At 34.0% G+C, this 24337-nt stretch overlaps 1 protein-coding gene and 2 long non-coding RNA genes across 4 annotated transcripts; 2 read left to right on the forward strand and 1 right to left on the reverse strand.

Moving 5' to 3' along the window:
* Positions 1 to 4546: 4546 nt before the first annotated feature.
* On the forward strand, positions 4547 to 7329 carry LOC140037261 (uncharacterized). Its single transcript, XR_011841180.1, has 2 exons — positions 4547 to 4758; positions 7124 to 7329. It is a non-coding gene; the product is annotated as an uncharacterized lncRNA (long non-coding RNA).
* Positions 7330 to 10727: 3398 nt separating this feature from the next.
* On the forward strand, positions 10728 to 11086 carry LOC140037262 (uncharacterized). Its single transcript, XR_011841181.1, has 2 exons — positions 10728 to 10883; positions 10964 to 11086. It is a non-coding gene; the product is annotated as an uncharacterized lncRNA (long non-coding RNA).
* Positions 11087 to 12072: 986 nt separating this feature from the next.
* On the reverse strand, positions 12073 to 14775 carry LOC113729694 (uncharacterized). 2 transcript variants are annotated; one of them, XM_027253946.2, is made up of 5 exons: positions 14507 to 14775; positions 13734 to 13828; positions 13540 to 13637; positions 13134 to 13457; positions 12073 to 13026 (listed from the first exon to the last, which is right to left on the reverse strand). In XM_027253946.2, exons 2-5 carry the CDS (start codon positions 13768 to 13770, stop codon positions 12391 to 12393), a joined length of 1095 nt encoding a protein of 364 aa, XP_027109747.1. In that variant the 5' UTR covers positions 13771 to 13828; positions 14507 to 14775; the 3' UTR covers positions 12073 to 12390. The 2 variants fall into 2 exon arrangements, with proteins under 2 accessions (XP_027109747.1, XP_071936419.1); XM_072080318.1 differs by having other exon boundaries at positions 13734 to 13884.
* Positions 14776 to 24337: the final 9562 nt, after the last annotated feature.

Here is a 24337-nt window from a genome sequence, read left to right on the forward strand (position 1 = left end):
CCCCCCAGAACTTGGAAATATTACAATCATCCTTTTTAACTTGACAGATCCTAAACATTGTCGAAAGACCTCTAGTTAGAACACTAATACCCATGGCTTTAGAAATTAGTTTACAAATATATTTTTTTCTCATTTTTATTAGAAATTATAAATTTTGCTAAATTTGTTCGGGTAGACCCGACCCGGATCGGGGACCCGTCGGATCCGGATCCGGAACATAGAATAAAAGACCCGTCGGGTAAACGGGTCGGATCCGGGTCCGGTATAGTAATTCGGGTCCGGGCCCGGAATAATAAATTCCGGCCCAAACCCGGCCCGTTGAGAGCCCTACCCATGGCTGCAAAATAAGAAGTGAAATATATATACATACATACATACATATATATATAAAGGAAAACAAATACCAAAAAGGCAAAAGCAATAAATTACAACGGGAGAAGCCAACACATTCTCTTTGGCATTTGCAACTCTCAACCAACCAGTCCTAAATAAACAATTTTACCTCTCCAATGTATAAGATTAGATTTGGCACCAGCACATTCAACCTCTCTGCATTCCATCCCTCAAGCCCCACGTTAATAAAATACCATGTGCATCATCGATCTTTCGCCAACAAAACCTAAACTTTGCCCAAGATAGATTCAAGAAATACTTTGCTTCTTTAGCATCAAGCTTTGCAAATTTCTTCTACTTTTTTAAGATACACCCTATTTATTTTTGAACTAATTATTCAAATGGGCACTAAACTTAAGAAATCGTAGAGTTTTGCCCACTGAATTATTAAAAATCTGATTTTGATCACTGAACCATCTAAAATTTAGATTCTAGACCATTCCTTCAGATTTAATTATTAACTATACCCCTTTATGTTATTTGGTGAATCATGTGAGCACTCAGTTCTAGCATAGTTATTAGTTAACGATTAAATGTGACAAAATTGCTCAGAATCAAAACTTTAGATAGTTCAGTGGCAAAATCACACTTTTAATAGTTCAATGGCTAAAAGCCAATAATTCTAAAAGTTTAGATAGTTTGCTCTTATTTTATAGGACTCCTATCCTTATCCTATACCCCATCAGTTCATCTCAGTAGCCCTCGATTTCCCAAGCTCGTCTCAGAAATTTACATCTCACTTCTCAAACTTTAGTCTAATTCAACCAAAACATGAACTTTTATAATAAATTCCCTTAGCTTAGGAAAATAAATAAAAAGAAGAAGAACAAATTCTCTAATTTGCTTTGTCTGTGGTTTTGCAATTGTATACATCGGTGCTTTGATTACATGGCCTTTGAGGCGTGTCTTTCAACTGGGTCTTATAGTAGGGTTTAGAACAAAAGAAAATAATAATTGAAAAAATAAGTGGAAATAGGAAAGGATATTGCAGGAAATGAAAAGGCGGATATAAGAGAAGGGAGGAGAGAAGGATACATGGGAGATGGAAGTCAACATCGTTATCTCCTTTATTTTTAGTTTACTATCTGATTTTTATGGTTTCTTTTTTTTCCTTTTTTTTTATTTAGGGTTGTTTTGGGAAGATTGTACCATTTTTTATCCTGCGTCAATTAGTAGACGTCATTTTTTTAGGGTAAATTACATATGATACCCTTGTAGTTTTACATAATACCAGATAACCTCCCTAAGATTTTAAAAGGGCCACATAACCCCTCTGTGATTTTATATAATGTGAAAATTGGACAGAATGCATAATCAATTACGGTGACTAGACCACCCACATTCTAAAACTGTGTATGATGAAATCTTAATATCCATTTAACCTCCCTATGACTTGCATAAATATCCACTTTACCTTCTTATGATTTTTGCATTTATCCACATAATCCCCTTATGATTTTATACAGATAGGTAAGTCATCGTTTGATTTAACATTTAAGTAAGGGTAGCGCTAGTATTTCAACTAACGACATTACATATGCTATTTTTTTTTTTGTTAAATTTTTAGTTTACATGAAATCATAAGGGGTGAAATGGATATTTTGAAATATTAGAGGGATTACATGGCAATAGATGAAATCAGAAGGTGGTTATTAGTAATTTACCCTTTTATGGTTAAAAACAAGAAAGGTGTGTGTGTTATGGCCCTATCCAGTTAAAAGGGTGTGACTATAATATTTCAAACATAGGGGCTGTAGCGATAGTTTGGCCAAAGCACAAGGGACGTAAATGTAATTAGACCTTATTTTTTTTAATATCACCTTTGCTTTTCATTATAAATTTATTTTATTATCGTTATTTTAAGTACTGTTAACCTACAACTACAATCAATATTATTATAATTTGTTTCTGGACGCATTTGGTAGAATTTTATTATGGTTGTATTTCAAAGGGTTAAATGCACTAAATCCTCCTAATAAACCTTATCCTTGTGCTTTGACCTTTGAATTCATTAAATGACAACTTCGTCCCCCCTCCCCCCAATTTAATATTTTAAGACAAAAGTACCCTTACTATTTTATTTTGTTCTTTTTTTGTTTATTCAATCCTTTTTTTACTACTTTCTTTTATTTTTCATTTTTCATCTTTTATTATTTTCTTTTTTCACTTCTCTTATGTCACTATTTTGTTTCACTTTCCTAGTAGTATTACTAATTTGTTTTCTTATTAAAATATTATAATTATTTTTTACTTATATTATTAGAAAATCCAAGATAAACTATAAAATATAAAAAAATTGATATATGCCCATCTTAATCAAAAAGTGCATATTACTAGCAATTTGACTATTTAAAAAGATATTAGCAAACTAAAACTTTAAATTACTTAATATTTAAAAGTATATCCCCAAAAAATAAAGTAACTAATACTTTATCTACTTTTTTGTGTATAGTTGATTAAACATTATGTTACTACGGTCTGAATTTATTACTATTCTTATTAAAATTAATTTAGTAATGTATGTAATGGTCTTTGTACATAGATACATATAATTTGTTATAGCATAGACTCTATGATCATTATTACTTTCAATAACAAAAAGTAAAAAAGCTAGAAATAAATAAAGAATACTTCTTAAAAAATTAAAATTAATATATAGATAATAACAACAAGAGAAGAAAATATGCGATCACATGAAAGAAGGGAGAAACATTAAAATGTATAAAGAAAAAAGAAAAGTAGAAAAAGGACAAGAAAAGAGAAAAAAAAGAAACAAAATAATAATTAATATGGAAGGGGCACTTTTGTCCTAAAACATAAAATAGGGGGAAATTTATTTATTGAGTTGAGAAGATAAAGTGCAATTGAGGATAAAATTCAGGGGGTTTTAATGCTTTTAACCCTAATCTGAATTGTGCTAAAGGTAATTTATTATATCATTGAATTTTACAGAAAATTGCACCTTGGCCCCTTAAAATTTTCTTGTAATTTTTCTAATTCAACTCTTGAATGAGAATGTGTTTTTCTTTATTCACATGAGTATTGCATTTTGGTATGATTCTTATTGTTGAAAATATTTAAGTTGTTAATATACTTTTTCTAAAAAGAAATGAATAAAATTGCCCACTTATTATGATTTTATGTGAATCCTGAAAAAAAAACATGGTATTGATATTTGCATTAGAAGTTTCGTGTGATTTGATCATGAAATAAGTGACAAGTAATCCACATCCTAGTTAGTTTCTACTAGTAGAGTATAATATAATGCTTATAACAAACTATATAATCTAAAGTTTATGTAACAAGTATAAACAAGCAATATAAGTTATACAAAATTCCTTGTCAAGGCAAAACCTTTCAACTTTCCATTTCTATTGAATTCTTACATAAGATCTTGTTCTAGACGTAGAATAGTGTTCATTTTGTCCTTCCATTTTGTTATTTCGCTATAATTTTCTTGTCAATGTATTTCTCTAATGCATTTTACTACCAAACATTGTACTCATTTAGGTCAAACCCTTTTGGATTCAATTATTTTGGAAATATCCACACATTGAGTGACTATTACATATGTGATTTGAAGTTGTTTTCGTCATTAGCCAAGTTTATTCTGCATGGATGTGGCTCGACAAATAGTTAATGTAATTATAACAAAAACCCTGCCAATATCAATTGGTAAAATTCCTTTTGCTTCTATGTTGACACTGTAAGGACTCGAAATTTATTTATTTATTATTTATTTTTATTTTATTTTACTGACTTATTTATGTAATTATTTATTTATTTACTCCAATTAATTTATTTCATTCATTTTAATTCCATCCACATGGTACATTACCTCATTTTATATTTTTAACACGTTTTCTCTTAAAGTTAATTTTTCGATCGTCTGATTAGTGAAAATTAGTGAAGATATGTTTTTTGAGACAATATTTGGTCTGAGAGTGCAGTGGTCTTGGAGAATTAAGGATGCTCAATTGTAGACTAAAAAAAGTTAATTGAGGGATTAGAGGTGAGTGAGTTAAATTAAACTCAATTAAGAGCACTAATGGGTCACTATTCACTTGTTGATTTTTGCACCAAAAGTAGCTTTATGTCCCATCTTCCTTTTCATCAAGTCACTTCACACAAAAAGCACACAAACCCTCTCTTTTCTCTCCCTCTTGGCCGGCCACTCCCTTCCCCATTTAGCCAAAAAAAAAAAATTCAGCTTCATCTTCTTCATTTTGCTCCTTAAAACTTGCTCCAACCTAGCCCATTCTCTTGGATCATCCTCAAGCTTAGTAGAGGACTTGGAGGAGGAGAGATTCTTGGTGGTTTAGAGTTTGATTTCTTGTGGTTTTGCCTACTACTCTTGGAGGAAAGGTAACTTTCAAAGCTCTCATTTTTCTTCCATCTTATGGTTAGTTTTTAGTTAGTTTTTAACTAGTTAAGCTTGGATTGTTGATGGGTTCCTTGAACCTTGACTTTAGGTAGATGTCTTGAGGAAGATTCTTAGGTAGTGGCTTTGAGAATTTCTTGTTTGCTTGGTTGTTGTTTTAATGATATCTAGCTCGGTTTTGGGTGTAAGAGTTGGAGAGAAAATTTGAAGAGAAAGTGGAGCAAGGCTGTCCGATTTTTGCTGGTTCATTTCCCTTGATTTAATTTCGAATTTTGTGGTTATATTGATACTAAAATGCTTGCTACATGTTGGGTTATGTGTGTGTAAATAATCTTCCAAAAATCACTTCATTTGATTGGGTGAAAGTTAAGTTTAAAGGAGAGAAACAAACCTAGAAATTTCTGATCAGGATAGCAAACCTAGGAGACTTCCTGACAGTTAGATATGCCCACGCCTAACTCCAACCTTCAAAGCCAGATTCTCGTGACTTTTCGCACGTGGGGAGCTTCAAAAAGGGAGTGAAGTGGCTAGCTACAAATTTGGAAATCGGTGGGGCCACTCCAGAGTTGAAGAAAGTAATTTGTAATAGGATTTCGATTATTTAGGAAGTTTGGTATTCGAATACCAATTTTAGTGGAGAAAAACTAGGACTAGGGTGCATTTCTTTCTCTGGTGAGCCTAACCGAAAAAGAAAATCAATTCCTTCACCTTTTTGGGGGCTACCAATGGAGAGAAGGTTGTACTTTTTTTTGGGTTTTGACTTTTCTTACCTTTGTGGGGAACAATTGGAGAGAGCCACCATTGTTGACTTGTTGAATTTGCTTTTTCCTTTGATTTTGACCGAATTGACAAAGCATCAAACTCACTCGTATGCTTTTGTTGGAGACAATAGAAAGCAATGATTTCTCTTGTTCTTTTCTTTCTCTATTGATCGAAAATGAAAGAGTAAATCCGACAACTTTTTCCAATTTTCTACGCATGGCTTGTTCTCCATTAATGGAGAACTAACTTCCTAATTCTAGTCAAAGGGACAACTGAAAATTTGGTTCGGCAATTATTGTGAAATCTAAATTATTTTAATTATTTTCTTCATTTATTGGTATTTATATATTTTCTGTTTTTAATTGTTATAGCTATTGTATATGATTGAATAGTGCGCAATATTTAATTATACACGTAGGCTATTTAGCTAATTAGGGGTAGTTGGATCCGTGATTATTCGATTACCTCTGTCCCGGTAGCAACTGGCATAATTGGGTTTATGTCAGGGAAACATATGATCGAGTTTAAATAAACCCTCATAGCGTGTTTATTAGTTAGGATTGGACTTTTCTAATTCTTAATGCAAACTAGAAATTAAATCCTACGGTCGTACCTAGGCTTATTTTTTGGTTAGAAAAATAGTTAATGGTCATACATTGACTATCGAAAAAGTAAAGAAAAACTGATTGTTTGTCGCGTGTATGATAGCTATAACCAATCTATTAATAAATGTAGGAATTATATGTGAATCGATGATCAGTTACATGAACCATCTCTGAAGTGTACCCTTAGCTAGAGTTTCCCCAATTATTTCTGTCAATTAATTATTTTTCGCATTTGATTTATCTAGTTATCAATTCATTAGCAATTAATCCTAAAACCCCCTCCCCCATTTGTCTTGACTCAAGAGGGAACAAATCTCTCCCCAATCCCTGAGGAGACGACCCTGCTTGCCACTGTCTACTAGTTAGTAAATTTTGTTAGCTAATTAATTTTGGTATATCAGGTTAAACAAACTTTTCGAGAACAGGGTGAATCAAGTAACCCATTGCACACCTAGAGTCCCTGCTCCAGTACCTGGAATTAATTATTGACTGCTTTTGGTGGTAGTAGATTTTATTATTATTATTGCACATGTTCGACACTTGTCACTAAACTCGTAACTCGAGCAGGCAAGGGTTTGGTCGAGAAGATTAGTGAACCATGGGAAATTATAAAGATTGATCTTTTGAGATCTTGTTGGCATACTCGAGTAGTATTGCCATCTCGTGCTTGCTTGGTTCCGGATCTGAGAGGGTGATATGATGGATGGAAGAAGTAAGTGGAACTACGGACATTTTACTACTTGAGTTGATGGAGGGTCAACCAAAGATGGATTGAACCGGTCGAGACGTGGAAATAACTCCTGAGGGCTCCTGTATCCTTTTACGTGTGTTTTATTTCTTATTTGTGCACTTAAATGAAATTTCATGTTAAATCGTTTTAAGTGTGATATTTGATTTAATTTGTTCTATTTGTTTGCTTGCTTGATTTTTTTGGCCTCATTGAGCGTTAGCTCATCCCTTTAAATTTGTTTTTCCTTAACAGGTTTTGGAAGTGGAAGTTGGGGACTCTAGACTAACGGCTTTTGGTTGAAGCTAGTGAACCTTTCGTATATTATTGGAGACATTTGAAGTATAAATTTTGTTATACTCGGAGTTTTTGGATTGTAATTGTAAATGATAGACTTAGAAGAATTTGGCTCGTATATTTGCAGTATTTCTTTAATTCTAAATCTATGATTGACTTGTGAATTGCTATTAAACTTGAATGGGTGTGTGAGTTCTGACGAGAGTTAGGCAGACGTTCCGCTGATACCCTAGGATTCGTCCTAGGGAGAGATGGGGGCGTCACAGACACATCTTCTTCTTTTAAATTACAAAGAAATTGCCATCAATTATTAAACCTGTTAGGATTCAAGTGCGGAACATACAGCTATTGAAATAACAAATGCACAACAATTTAATGATAAATAAGTCACAAATTTGAAAGATAAATAACACACAATATTTAACATGATTTGGTTTCACCATTGACCCTACATCCACGAGAGAAATCTGTTCTTTATTATGAGAGGAAAATCTTCCACAAGAATAAAACTTGAATTCAAACATAACCCTTGTATATTATCTCTTATCATCCAAGAATTCTCTCTCATCATCCAAGTATAAGTTTACATGTTGCTTTTTGTGTGCTCTTGTGTATTTCTTTATAGTATGTCAACCCATCTATTTATAGATGACATTGGTGGTGTTTGGATAGTGTGTTATTTGAAATATTATTTGAAATATTCAAATTTGACTTTTGTGAATAATGAAACTTCCAAATAATCGTTTGGACAGCGAAATATGACATGAAATAATTGTTTGGACAGCGAAATATGACATGAAATAATTGTTTGGATAACTACAACTTTTATTTATCCTTTTTTAAACAAAGGTAATACAAGAGTCCACCATTATGACATAGATGTTAGACATTGAAGTTCCTCTGACACGATTCTCAGTACACTAAGTCTGGTGATAGACCTTTATTCCATCTACGATGGCAGCAGTTGATAAAAGATGTATGTGATACTTTGACTACTATTGAAGCTCGTCATCTATCGCCTGCGGCGTTCTTGGGCTGCATACATTTGGTCCGCCATTGCATCGCGTGTTGCTTTCCATGCTTCTATCTCTGCCCGAGAAGCGTTTGGAGTCTGCATATGCACCCTTTCGCCGAAGTCGGGTTGCACCTCTAATTGAATATTTTCATCCTCAAACCTTTGGAAATGGGCATCTCCGGGTTGGAACATTCTCAAAAAATTATGTAGCCCACAGCATGCAATTACCACACTAATCTGTGTGGTCATATAAAAATTGGGTACTGGGCCCTTGAGGAATTTGAATCTCGTTTTCAATACTCCAAACGTACGCTCTATAACATTTCTAAGACTCGAATGTCGAGTGTTAAACAACCGCTTGGCTGGATCTCGTTGCTGAACATTCTTGTAGGGTGGTAAGAAACCCGGAGTGTTTCTGTATGCTGCATCTACCAAGTAGTACTTCCCTATAGTTCTCAAAACATGCAAGGGAGCAAGGATGCAGAATTAGTAGCATGACTTTGTGTATTTTACGTGTGTGAAATGCCAAGTAGTAAGTAATTTTGTACCTGCCGGCGGAATTGGAAAATCTGATGGCGGCATCAACGCAGATTCTAACACCCGTGCATCGTGGGCACTGCCTTCCCATTCAGCGTATACGTAGTTGAATCGCATGTCAAAATCGCAGACTGCCAGGACATTTTGTGAGTGTATCCCATGTCGATTGGTATATGCCATCTGCTCTCCATTTGGCGGGCAAGCCGGAATATGTGTGCCATCTAGAGCTCCAACAGCACCCTGTCAAGAATGAATAATCGTCTAGAAATGGTTAAGTCCTCTAGGAGAGCAAATTCGTGAGGCTGTATGATTGTAGACTAAATTATAGGATATTACCTGGAACCATGGATAAAAGTGTCTTGAGTTTGCAATTCTTGGGTGAACATTATCGTGGTCATACGGTCTTATTATTGTGGCGGCAAATCTGCATAGGCCGTTGAGCACTTTGTGTACGTTTCGATTAATTGTCTCCGTTGACTGGTTGAATCGTTCCGCTAGCACGCGCTGAGTATGCTTATGACTTACCATGACTAGAGTCATCGCTAAGGCTTCCTCTATCTCAACCCTTTGTTGATAGGATCGAGATACATAACCGTTATTCTGGAGTATTTCACATAAACGAAGAAAATTGTCAACTGTGATACGCATGTTTTCCATACTTCGTCGGTAATGCCCATTGATCACCTCTTCAACCCACTGCCGTCCGGTTAGAGAGCCGTCGTGGTGAGGTATTTTATCCCTAGCTCGGTCACGATGCAGCATCATTAATTCTGCTGCCAAAACCAACATTGTCTCATCCCTTTCATCTTCTTCAGCTATTTGTTCTCTCCGTCCTCTGGCCGTCCTCCTATTGTTGGCCGCCATAGTACAAATGCCTTTAAAGATAAAGAGAGTAACTATAAACTGCTAAATAAGAATCAATTATTTTTGACAGACAATGAGCAAGGGAAATGATTACCTTCAAGTACTCGGTGGGTGAAAGGTATCTTTATGCTTATGAAAAACACGTTCGTCTGGGACGCCAATAGAAAGAAGCTAGAGTTTTGTGACAACTGCACGACTCCACCCATAAGGAGAACTACATATAAGGCGCAATCAGAATTCGGGCAAAGCTATGCACCGGCAAATTCACATGCAAAAATGAACTCATTTTCAAAAAGGCTACTATCTTTTTCGAAAGGCTACCATCTTTTTGAAAAGCCTGATAATCTATTATCGGCTCCTGTACAATGTGTAGACAAATAATTCGGTGGACACAATTATCGGGTCCGCAGATAAGAATTATCCCAGAGTAATAGCCCGTGAACCCTTTCTATTGCATGGAGTAGAGCAAGCTGTACGATCCTCCGAAGACATACAGCATTGCGCTTAAGGCTTTGCCTCTCACTTCGCACTGTGGTTTAGCAGGTTCCTCCCTGAAGGCTATGTAGACTGCTAGGACAACTTGTCTTGATGCTGTCCAATCTTACTTTTTTGATCTAATGCTCATTCTGTTCAATTCACCTTACCTCACCTAACTTTTTCAGATTACCACACCCCCTTTTGAGTTCTCTTTTTCAACAAATTTCTTCATTCCAGTGATGCCCGGCTGTACAACTTGAGACTTTCCCTGAAGGCTGCATGAGTGGTAGCAGGTACAAAGTACTTAAGCACATTTGTTAAAAGAGAACAAAGTAAATGATTGATTACGGTGTGGATTAGTTTTATTGTAATGTACATTTTACTGCCTTGCGAATAAATTTTAACTTGCCTCCACAAAAAAAGAAAAAGAGATCAAAATCAAAGATCCTAAGTTGAAATGTGCCATTTGCGAAGTTCTTCTTACTTTATGCTATGGTTGTTCAGCCCACCATTTGTGAGTTAGTTTTTATGCTATGGTTGTTCAAGGACTTGACCTCGGACCTCTGTCAATTCTTGCACGTTTCTTATGAGCATAGTCCAGCCTTGCTGAACGGTGTTCTGCACTTTTGCAGGTTTCTTGTGAGCATAGTTCAGTCTTGCTCAATTGAAAAACTACCGTGTTTCGATGTCGAAGTTCCCCAAAACTACTTCAGTTCTTGGAGAGGAAGGTACAACGAGTATCGAAAGGAGATGAATGTGGCACTGCAAAAGGATGATGAATCTAGGAATGATGCTGCTGATGACGTAATCAAGAAATACAAGCGGGTCAGTTTTCATCTTTGTAGTTTATTTACATTTGTGGAAAAGAGAAAAATTACTTGGTTGAAAGAACTATGCGATTGCAGTTACTGTACGCAGCAGCAGAGCTTGAAGAAAGTAAGAAGGATGTGCAGGAGATCCATAAGGAGGCACTTGCATTATATCAAGTAACCTATGACTATGCCATAAGCACAAAAGACGCAGGAAAATGTGGGTTTGCCTGGAAAGCAGCAGGTTCTGCTCTCTTGAACTATTTTGCTACTAGCAGAAGCGAAAGACTCGTACCAGTTTCACCGTCTGCTCTGCGAGAACTGTTTTCTTAGCCTCTCTTGGTCTTTTAAGCACTGACCCAACTAGGAGTGTAGTAAAATGTTAAAGAGACCTACTGGTATCATGCCCCGAGTACATCTCTAAACAGCTCATCCCTGAGCAAAGTATTGCAAGGAGCCTTCAGAAGTTCGTATGTATTTTTGTTGTGGCCTCATCTTCCCTAAGCAACTAGTTGTTTGTTGTTGTGTGAGTGTAAATTTCTGAGCTCCTATAGCCTTGTTGGTAAATATCTGTGGGGAATGATTGAAACAAAATGTGGTTACCGTCCTTTTAACTAAGGCCTGGCCATCTACCTATGTAAGGCCTGTGTTCCAACTCAACTAAGGCCTGTGTTCCAACTCAACAAGTCAGTTCGGCTTGACACCTTTTTGTGCTTTTACAAGAATCTAAAAATCAAGAGGACAAAGGCTCCATAAAGTAGTGTACAACTAATTTTTAGTTTCTCATTTGTGTATTTCACCCAACAATAAGTATCCTTATAAACCTGCTGGAGTAAATCATCCAAGGCAAAATTGCTGGAAAAGCCATATACGAAGGCTGCAACTTCCTGTCCGCAACAAATAACTTAAGTGAGCTATGAAAGTTAAGCCAACAATGAGAGCTAAAAAAATGAGAGCCCTGAAAGTAACAACAAAAAAATATGAGAGCTAAAAAATTCTGCAAAACTGAGCTATGAAAGCTACAGCCAGCAAACAAATGTCTACAATTATTCCTGTCCGCAACTCCAAGAATGCATATACGATCGCTATGACAATTCAGGCCAACAATCAATTTTTCATATGTTCACCAACCTCATATGGTAAATAGCCATTATGCAATATAAGTAACAATTAAGAACTAGCAACAAAATCTCACACACCAAAAATGAAAAAAACCAAATTCGAGTACGTTTCATTTTACACATACAGTACAACGATAGATTTGTAAACAGGAAAACAACTCAAGCTTATAGTTCTTAGCGGGTACAGGCAAGTCCCGAAGGCTGGAAAAAAAAATGGACTCCACTAAACTGGAAAAAAGGGAGCAACTCCACACGCATCACTCCAAACTCTTATTCAAACCACAGCCAACTAAGACCTGGGATATATTTATCCCCCTATAACACAACCTTTGCCGGTGTGAGATAGCAGAAACGGATTTGAGACGGCAACTATTCTGTTGTGGTGGAATAGGCTACTTCAAATTATGCTTCACCTTTCTTCCTCATATGCCCTGCGACATATGCATATCTTCCAGCAGCGTCATAGCGCACGAAGATAATCCGTTGGCCTAAATTTTCATCTTCGGCGAGATACGAGTCTATTTCTACCTTCCAATCAACGGGGATATCCATGGCTGAGACGATGTCTTGACAATGTTTGACTTTGTACGTCTCATCTCTGTCTATACGATCCTTTCGATCAGTTCTCGCCACGTTTGTGAAGTTGCCGATCTTGCTTAAGGCGTCTTCAAGTCTGTCCGCAGATGATCGGGTAGATTTTGTGCCTCTGGAACCCTCTCGCTCGCCGGAGTTACCCAAACTGCTTGCTGGTCGCTTCCCACTACTGCCTCCCGGAATAGGGGACACGTAGTACACGTCCTCCCCTTCCCAAGGGGAGGTGGCCGAAGGCGGTTGCGACGACACTGAGGCTTTGGCCTTGCCTTTCCGACTCCTTCTAGAGGTGGTTTGCTCGTTTCCGAGTTGCTCAAGGGAAATTTCTGGCTGGCTAGCAGATTGTGCTCGTGTCCCTGTAGTCGTTTCCCCAATCATGATAGGAGTGAATCGCTCGTATAAGCCGCAACTAAAGGGCTTAGAAAAGTCCTTATACTCGCTGTTGGACTGTTGGTTAAAAGACACAAGGGATAAGTGATTTGTCACGTTTCTAGCTTCTATATATGCATAAGCAAACTGGTCAGATTCGACTCACAATAAATGAAAAAACTAACCGAAATGAGATCGGCCCAATGGTCCTTGTCAGCAGTGAAATGCTGGGTGTCCTCTTCCCATCCGATGCCAGTTGCAGCCTTGTTGCTGAGCCCCCGAAGCTGGCAAAAAAGTTGCCATTTCTTCTTGAACCGGTAGAATCTAGATTGGCACTGCGCAGCACTGACTTCATCTCCATGGTTTTCACGCAAATGCTCGGCTATCTGACCATAATTCCATTCAAGTGATTTACGCTTGTCCCATTTTTTTGACAGCTTGAAGGCGATGTACGCATCAATGAAGTGCTCATCCATTTCAGGAGTCCACTCAAACTTACCTCCCATCGCCTATTGTAAAATTGCAAGTGCAAGTTAGTAGGCATGCAAATATACATGATAGTAAATATTTTGAGGTGAGGCAAATGTATACCATACGGCTTGCTTCAAAGTTACTGATGCACTCTTCAATATCGTTGGAGTCAGTGGATGATTGGACTGTGCAATTGGAGGTGCAGCTGATGGGAGGAGCTAAAGACAGAAAACATGCAGAAAACTGACGTGAGTCACATAATCACATAATGCAGTAGTGTATTCAGGGCCAGGAAAAACTTAAGTATGCCTTACACTGACTATTACACTGCTGCTGTGAGTTGAGGGGCATCTCTATCAGTCTCCGTCATGGCCTTAGTTAAAACGTAGGGAAAAATTTTGGAAGCCAACTGTCAAATGAAACGTTTAAACTTGTTCTGGGTTAATGCACGCTGATTTGTTAACTCTACAAGTACAACAAATAACCGGAATATAAGAACTGCCATGTGGAGCATAACTGCCAGCATAACAACGCAGATTTTTTCCCCTAACTCATACAAGTCTCTGGACAAGTACTAAAGTGGAAACATATTCGGCTACAAACGAATTTGTACATACAAACAAATTTCATGAGACAGGAATAGTTGAAGTATCTCCATAATTCGAAAATGTGTCGAATAAGCACAGATATTTAGCGCATATATAGCCCCAAAATTTTCAAGTTGGCCAAAACAAGCTGCACAACAAGGTCACATTCAAACAAGAGAGCAAATCCCTAAAAATTGGTCCTACGGAAATTCATGGCAACTGGGAAGATGTTTCTCAAATTAATTGTGACAACGGTGGCCATTTTCGTATTTCCCCTAAAATCGAAGGCCGGCCACACAGAAACCTCTCTCCAATTTCGAGTCAAAATTGGTGGTTTTAAGCACAAACAGGTATAAACGGAAATCAGGTGTAGCTTCAGGATTTCAAGAGAATAACGAGAAAGAAAGAACTAAGCCATATAGACATATGGTTGTCCACTTCAAGCAGTCAAAAAGCTGGGTTTAATTTGTTCACATAAATTTCAACCCTTTTGATGGTACCTGACACAAGCTCCCGGATCGGATCGGGTTTGCACTTCCAAGATGGGGGTGGAACTGCGCCGCTACTAATTGTCGGAAGAGCCTTAGCTGCTATGTGGCGGGTTAAAGGATAAAAGGAAATCAGGTGGTTAAGGAGCTGCTGCAGTTGTGCTTGAGGAAGTGGGAATAATTTGAGATGAGATCGGCTTCAGATCGCACAGTGCTCTTTGAGTAAATGTTCAGCAGCGGAACAAGAGACCGACAGTAAATGGCGTAGATGGGTAAAGTAATGGAGGACCCCAACGGCTAAAAAATCTGATTCTGAAACATGGGTGCCACGCGTCGTAGTGCATGGTGACCCTGCACATGAAAGGACCCAGCCCTTGCTGACAAGGCTAACTACAAAATAAAATGTGGAATGCTGAATTGTGGAAAATATTCCGTCAGTCCAAACACCAACTCCACAAAATATTTCATGTCCACACAGATAATTCAGTCCAAACATGGCCATTATTTGGTCAAACAATCACATAACAATAAAAAATCAATTCTAATTCCTAGACTTGCACATAATAGTAAATAACTTCTAATTCTAAACAAAATAGAAAATTCTTTGACTACTATTTCAAGTAACTAAAACTAATTTGAAAACTAATTACTTCCACACAAAACAAGAAACCCGTTTAAAAGAAATTAAATCAATTTCCTAACAAATCTCTATCTTGAAAAAATTTCATTTAACAACTATTTACTTTCAACTACTAAATAATATGGTACTGAACTACACATTCGAATCAATACAGTTCTGATGCCAAATTGATTCAATCCAGAAATGAATATGTGTAGTTACTCTGAATCTAATCTCCTGTTGACTCGCGAGAAAGTACTTCAATACATCGTCTCCCTTTGTAGGATTTTTTTTTCACCACCACTTGCAACTTGGGACCCCCTTCTGTGAAATCTAACCCTAATCATTGAGGCAACCAAGTAGTAAAATCACCATAATTCTTCTCATCCTTAGAACTATCTCACCATGTGTGATTTTCAAAATTTCACATAAAACGAAAAATTCGTAACTGTCAGAGTCTTCTGATGCATGGAAATCAGATCTCTTTATTTTTTTAGGACACACGTCACACCACCAAAGAACATAACGAAAATCTAAAATTCAGGGAAATGAAGTATCAACAATTGGAGGTGTGAGAAAGTTTCCACCGATTCACATCCAAAATCAATATTGGACTCCACCTTTTTCTTGACTCTTGAATCACCTGTCTAGATTCTCCATCAAATATCTCCATACTTTTCGACTTTCCATCTTTCACCTTCAATGTTTCTTACCAAACTCTTGAAACAAGGATGCCTCCAATTAAATTATTCAATTGGTAACAATCACTAATCCACTTGATCTCAATAGTTAATTAGGATCCAACTTTAAACAACCAAATTCTTGATCCAACCATTCAGTTTGTTGGGATCCAAGTGCTTGTGAACAGTCCAGTCTCGCAACCAAACTCTAATACCACTTGTTAGGATCCAAGTGCAGAACACACAATTATTGAGATATCAAGTGTACAACAATTTAATGATAATAAGCCACAAGTATGAAAGATAAATGACACACAAGTTTTACCCAAAGACTTTTCCCTTCAAAATATTTTTGGCAACCAGATGATCCATCAAAAATTTTGGATTATTATGAATTAATTCTCACTGATTCTCAATCTGTTGAGATTTTTCCTATTCCAGATAAAAAGAATCCAGATATAGTTAGCCATTCAAAATGTATTATAAAGAAAGTTTGTTCTCCTAATAAATGGACTTCTCTTTATTCAAGAAAAATCCTTCTCAGTCAGATTCATTCCAGATGGATTCACTTATCAAGATTACAAAATGGCATGGTATCGTGTTTTTTTGTATAGGCCATTCAATCATTCATGGTTCTTTACATTCAAAGAAAATTGTAGCAGAGAATTCCCAATTTGGTTCAATCATTGGTGGCAATGGTTTGGTCCTCAAAAAGAAATTCTACCTCCAAATTCTGATGGGATTCCAAACATATCTCAAAAAAGCAAAGGGAGAAGAATATATAAGACCAATATTATTTCACATGGAATTCAAAGTACCATGAATTTTTTGCTGGAATTTCAAAGTTCATCAAGAACTAGAAAAACCACTTCCAATGTCGTTAGTCAGAGAATTCAAGATCAAATAGTGGATAGGATTCAATCAAGAGTTCTGTGATCAAAAGAATGTTTTAAGATTCTTAGAAACAGGAAAAAATCTTATATGGATAAATCCAAATCAGCAAACTACAAGAGGAGTTAATATTCATGCTTTGGAGGCTATTCGTGAGTTTTTTGGATCCTATCAAGCAATGTCGGGGCAGAGGATCAATGTGGCTAAGAGTTCATACTTGTGTTCTAACAGAGCACAACTCCACAGAAGAAGGAAAAAGAAAAATCAAGCATCCCAACATCAGAAACAATTGCAAATGATTTCTTAATGAAAAAAATGATGCAAAATCCGGAAATGCTCAAAGAATATTTGAATTATTTGCAAAATCAAGACAAAAACGAAGAAGACAAAAAAATGAGTCAGCGGGGTCATCATCGGAATCTATTTTTGATCCTTTCGGTGGTTCTTGTGCTCAAGACCCGACAGACTTTTGATAAAAGTTGTCAGCCAATTTCAAGATAAGGATAAGAAATCTCAAAAGCAACCAATCAGAAGAAGATAAGGTGTCGACAATATAGGGTGTCGACAAATGAAATTCAAATGAAAGAGTCGGCAATCAAATGAAGTTGAAATTCAAAGATAGAAGTCTCTATAAATAAGATTCAAAACAGAGGAAGAGGCATTGAGTTTTTATAGCTATCCTAAGAATTTCTCTGTAAATCTCTTCTTTCTCAGTTTTTGTATTTCTTTGTACGCACTTTTATTCAACGAGTTCAATAAAAATTCAAAGTTTGATTTGGCATCAAGAAGCTTCCGCATATCAAAGATCACTCTAATCTTCTGTAAGTTTTATATGCTCATATTATATACCTGGGTTGGTTTGGTATCAGAGCCTAACCATAGTTATTAATTGTTTCGAAATATATCCTATTTTAATTTATAATTCATGCATTTATGTTTAAATATCTCATTTAAGATTTTATCTTAGCATTGGTAAGACTTTGAAGCTTTGTAAGACGGTTGGTAAGTTCGAGAAAGGATATTCCACGTTTAGGCTCGGTTGTTCCTGATAAGATAAAAAAATAAACAAGATATTAAACATGGCTGTATTTCTTAGACAATTAAAATTAGGATCTAGTTCAAAACAAGCTAATATAGTACAAAGTCATGAATATCATATGCCTGTAAATAATTCAGATTGGACTATTCCATAAGAGAAAATAGAATATATTTATAGAATAGGTCCATTAGATTTCAAAACAGCCTTATCAGTTAAAACTCATGAAGAGACCATTTCAATTCAAGAAGAATATCAAACCATTCCATTAATAAACCATAATACAATTCAAAAGTATCTTAGTAAAGGATATAGATATATTCATATAGGATTAATTCAAGTTGCAATAAAATCATTATTCCATTTAGGAGTAGATGCTCCTATATACTTAGCTTTAAAAGATACTAGACTCAAAAGGTATAAAACTTCACTTTTATCTATGATTCAAACAAATGTATGTAATGGACCAATTTATTTTAATTGTGCTCCAAATTTTTCTGTAGATTTAACAGATCCCCATGTTTTGAATTCAGTTATATTAGATATTCATTTAAAAGGTGATGAATTTGAAAAACATACAAAGAATTTTGCTGTAATTTATAGAATGTATTACAGACCTTTGTCTTCACAATTAAATCCAAAATTTATTATGACTCCAACTTTAAAAGAGGAAACAACACTATTACAAGTTGATGCAGATAGACCTACTACTTATACTCCAAAAAAATTAAAATGGAATGAAATTACTATACCTAGTGAATTTATAATTCATAATCCACAAGTACCAAGAAATATAGAACAAACAAATCCAGAAGATATTACAGAAGAACCTGATGGAAAAGTTTTACTAAGATTTTCTTCATTTAGAGAAAGACCCTCAACTTCAGGTCATTCATGGATACCAGCTAGGAGATCTAGTTATGAATCCATCGATACAAATTTTATTCCAGAAAGTTCTTCAACATTCAAGTTTAAAACTCATGTCCTTGAAGTAGTTAATCAAAATCAATCAGAATATTCTCCAACACATTCTCAAATGAAAGGAGAAATAAATGTAATACTTAAAGAATATAAAATAAATCATAAATATTTACAAGAAGATTTTGATGATGAAGAAAAAACAAAAAAAAGAATTTGGTTTTATCAATTATATTTTGAATGTAAAGAAAAATTAATATTAAAATGAAAAAATGAACTAGAGATTAGAAAGTTTGATTTTCCTTTCTTTACTTGGTTATCATTCTATATTTCAAAAATAGGAATAAATGATGTATATAATACTCCACAAATAAATGTTCAGACTAATTTATATAAAAAATGAAAATTAAAAGACGATCAAGTAATAACGTCAATACATCCTCCATTACAAGAAGTAAAAATTAATATAGGACAAGGAGATATAATTGCATCTCCTTTCAAAAAAGGTAGAGAAGCTGAAGCAAGTAGTAGTAGTAATAATGTGAATTTAGATGATATCAAAAAATTATATCAGCAAAATAATTACACAAATCAAATTCTTCATACTATATCACAACATATAGAAGTAATAAGTACTAAGATAGATAGTATTCAAAAACTAGTTAAAAATTTTCCTAATGATATTTCAGCACCTCATTTTCAACCTAGAAGTTTAACTAGAGAAAGATAACAAGAATTAATTCAAAGTGTTAATACTCAAAGAATAAATAATACAGATAATATATTGAATAGAATATCTCAAACATTGCAAAGTTTAACAACAGAAGCTCAAACTCAAACTTCTAGAATAAGTACATTAGATAATGTAATAAATAAAGATATATCATGAGGAGAATCAAGTTATTCAGAAAGTGATGAAGATATAATTTCACCTATTGAAGATCAATTTAAAGAGGAAGGAGATAATCAAGTAAATAAAATAAGAAGAAGACCTCTTAGAAGTAATAAAAAAGATTGGCAGATGGTAAGTACTAGAAATTATTATCCAAGACCTAGTCCCCCAGATATTCAATATGAAGAAAGATCAAAATTTCATACTACTAAATACGATGGAGATTCAATTTATGAATGGAATATAGATGGAAGAGCAGAATATGAAGTATTAAATACTCTACAAGAAATGGGAATGGCTAGATTAGCCTATAAGCTCAAAAATATCCAAGAAAAAAATGTAGCAACATTATTAGTATCAGGATTCACAGGACAATTAAAAAATTGGTGGGATAATGCTTTAACCTTTCAAGATAAATTATCTATATTAGATCATACACAAGAAGTAGAGGATGACCAAGGAAATATTCAAGTACAATCAGATGCTGCAGAATTTTTAATTGCCACAATAGTAATGTATTTTGTAGGAAATCCAAAAGAAGAACTAAATGCAAATAAAGCATTTTTAACAAATTTAAGATGTCCAACTTTGTCAGGCTTTAGATGGTATAAAGATATGTTTTTAACTAATGTATTAAGAAGACCAGATTGGAATGCTTCATTTTGGAAAGAAAGATTTATTACAGGATTACCAAGTCTATTTTCACAAAGGATAATGGATAATTTACAAAAAAAATGGGAACAGATTTTATTTCATTCGCAAATATTACTTTTGGACAATTATTTGCTTTTGTGAAAAAAGAAGGTTTAATATTATGTTCAGAACTAAAACTCCAGATTAAGTATGGTTCAAAAACAAAAGAAGTAGGATCATTTTGTGAAGCATTTGGTATAAAAAGAATTAAATCACCATCAGCATATAAAAAGAAAAGTAAAAAGAACAAAAAATACATAAGATATAAAAAATATAATAAAGAAGAAAATTATGAGAAAAATAAAAATAAAAAATTTTATAAAAGAAAAATTGTTTGTTATAAATGTGGAAAAGTAGGACATAAAGCAAATAAATGTAAATTGAAAGAAAAATAAATGAAATCTGTGGAGAAGAAGAAGATATAAAGAATAAATTAATAAATTTATTAATAAATGAAAAAGAACAAAGTACAGAAGATGATTATTACAATGATATAAGTAGTTCAAAAAGTGAAGAAAATTGTAATTGTTTTAACAGTCCAAAATATATAAATATAATTACAAAAAAGGAAGACAAAGAATTTTTATTAAACATAATAGAAAAAATTGATGATCCCTTAGCTAAAAAAGAATATTTAGAAAGATTAAAAAGTTTAATCATTCAAGAGGATAAGATGCCAAAAACAATTGAACCACTTAGCATTTCAAAATTACTAGATAAATATTCTAATATAAACAATATGAAAAAAGAAACTACTAAAGATCTTCAAACAGAAATTAATAATTTAAAAAATCAAGTAAAACAATTACAAAAAGAAATTATAGAATTAAAAACTAAAGATTTAGAAATAGAAGCAAAGATGACATTAATAGAAAATCAACCTTCTACTTCAAAAACATTAACTTCAGAAGAAATAGTTATTTCAGAAAGACCAATAGATGAAAAACAATATTTAAATACAATAGAAAAAATAACATTTCAAGAGTGGTATGCTCTAGTTACAAGTCTTCAACTTTGCTCTGTTTTTGCACCAAATTACACTGTTATTTTCTCGATGATGGAAGATGAACTAGCTCTTTCTTGATGATGAAGGATGAACTAACTCTTGTACAAAACATGAAAGTTGTAACCTTTTGAGTTATCTTTACAATGCCTCAAGAATCACCCAATTTGGAGCTCTATATACTGAGAAATGACCAAACCACTTTAAAAGAATATTTAAAAAGATTAAAAAGTTTAATCATTCAAGAGGGTAAGATGCCAAAAATAATTGAACCATTTAGCATTTCAAAATTACTAGATAAATATCCTAATATAAACAATATGAAAAAAGAAACTACTAAAGATCTTCAAACAGAAATTAATAATTTAAAAAATCAAGTAAAACAATTACAAAAAGAAATTATAGAATTAAAAACTAAAGATTTAGAAATAGAAGCAAAGATGACATTAATAGAAAATTAACCTTCTACTTCAAAAACATTAACTTCAGAAGAAATAGTTATTTCAGAAAGACCAATAGATGAAAAACAATATGTAAATATAATAGAAAAAATAACATTTCAAAAGTGGTATGCTCTAGTCACAATAACGGTAGAAGATTTCAAAGAAATATATGTAGCTCTGATACCAGAACCAACCCAGGTATATAATATGAGCATATAAAACTTACAGAAGATTAGAGTGATCTTTGATATGTGGAAGCTTCTTGATGCCAAATCAAACTTTGAATCTTTATTGAACTCGTTGAATAGAATTGCGTACAAAGAAATATAAAAATTGAGAAAGAAGAGATTTACAGAGAAATTCTTAGGATAGCTATAAAAACTCGATGCCTCTTCCTCTGTTTTGAATCTTATTTATAGAGACTTCTATCTTTGAATTTCAACTTCATTTGATTGCCGACTCTTTCATTTGAATTTCATTTGCCGACACCTTATCTTGCCGACACCTATCTTCTTCTGATTGGTTGCTTTTGAGATTTCTTATCCTTATCTTGAAATTAGCCGATAACTTTTATCAAAAGTCTGTCGGGTCTTGAGCACAAGAACCACCGAAAGGATCAAAAGTAGATTCCGATAATGACCCCGCTAACTCATCTATTTTGTCTTCTTCCTTTTTGTCTTGATTTTGCAAATAATTCAAATATTCTTTGAGCATTTCCGAATTTTGCATCATCTTCTTCATTAAGAAATCATTTGCAATTGTTTCTGATGTTGGGATGCTTGATTTTTCTTTTTCCTTCTTCTGTGGAGTTGTTGGAATATTAACTCCTCTTGTAGTTTGCTAATTTGGATTTGTCCATTTGAGCTTTTCTCCTGTTTCTAAGAATCTTAAAACATTCTTTTGATCACAGAACTTTTGATTGAATCCTATCCACCATTTGATCTTGAATTCTCTTACTAACGACATTGAAAGAGAACAAGAATTAATTCAAAGTGTTAATACTCAAAGAATAAATAATACAGATAATATATTGAATAGAATATCTCAAACATTGCAAAGTTTAACAACATAAGCTCAAACTCAAACTTCTAGAAGCTCATGCCACTTTCTTCAAAAGATTATTTTATCCCCCATATGAGAGATTAATTCAGCTAGGTAGGAAGTACAATCCCATGCATTAAAAAGCAATCAAACATACAATGACATGGAATTAGTAATCACATCACGTGTCATCTCATGAATCAAACTGTGTTTGAAAAATAAAGTATGCAGTGGTTACTAGATGTTCGTACAAATATTATTTCCCCTCCTTTACCATGTGACTTATCTGATAAAATATTCTGCCTCGTACAAGTATATTTTTGAACTTTTTTTTTTTGAAACAACCTCTAATCATGCTAATTTTGTACATTTTTCAACTATTTCAAATCTCATATGTAGTATATCTAAAAAATTGTTTTTTGGGAAAACCACAAAAATAGTCTCCCCACATATGAGTTTTCTACCTTTTTTTTAGTTATTTTAGGTGAAAATGAGATAAAAACAGCCTTTTGGGATAAAATGGTGTATTTTTCATATGTGCAGGACCAAACTGATCAGTTTAAAAGTAAGATACTAAAAAGTTACAAAATTTAAAATATAAGGACACAAAATATATCATTTTAAAAGTAAGAGACTAAAAAAGTACAAAACTCAAACGTGAGGGATTGTTTTGGCGATTTTCCCTTCCTTTTTGTTTTTAAAACATTTCTAGTATTCAAGCAGTTATGTGGGTTCAAATTAATTGTAACATTTAAAGATAATAAAGGACTTTAACCTTTCGGAGCAAAGGTAAAAACCACACCGTTCAGCTACAATTATTTGATTAATTAATCCAATAAATGTATTGACTTATCACAAACAATGTTACTCAAACTTTATATATAGAGGTAATTTGACAATTTTGAAGGATAACACATAGCTTAAACGCAAATGAATGACATTGCAAACTTTCGCTGCTTCCTTTACTTCTCTTTATCGCTCAAACTTTGTTCAAACGTTACGTATAGTTGTAGCCAACAAATCACACTACAATTTGTATGCGACTAATGGCTTCCCGGACAGTGATACCATTATAGATTCGTCGTCAATCTAAAGACGATGAACATCGATCATGTCCTTCGCGTAAATGATTTTTTTCATTGGCTAAGGACGTAGGATGTAGGAAATCAGTTGTAACTTGCTTTTTGTTCTAAATAAAAGTTTGGGGTCGCGTCCTCCTCCTCCTCCCCCCCCCCCCCAGCGTCGCGCGTACAGGGTTTTTCATTAAAAAAAATAACAAAAAGAAGTCCAAATAATTGGCATGCAAATGTGATTGTAAAAAATAGTCATTTATTTTATTGTCTTATTATAAAAATATAGAATTAATTTTTCCCATTGATTTTTTAGATTGAAAAATGGATGAAATTAATTAGAATATAATTGCTTCTAATTTACTAATTATAAAGAATGCATACACACACACAGTTAGAAAATGAAAATTCTAAAAATTATTTAGGATGGATTATTACAAATAAAAGAGATACAATTACAAAGTAAAAGAAGATAATTCAATTAATATTTGATTTTTTTGGGCAAACACAAACTTCAGAAAAGAAAACTAATTTTCTCAAAAATAAGAATTTCCAAA

This window comes from Coffea arabica, chromosome 2e (assembly GCF_036785885.1).
Source record: "Coffea arabica cultivar ET-39 chromosome 2e, Coffea Arabica ET-39 HiFi, whole genome shotgun sequence".
NCBI classification, from domain to species: domain Eukaryota; kingdom Viridiplantae; phylum Streptophyta; class Magnoliopsida; order Gentianales; family Rubiaceae; genus Coffea; species Coffea arabica.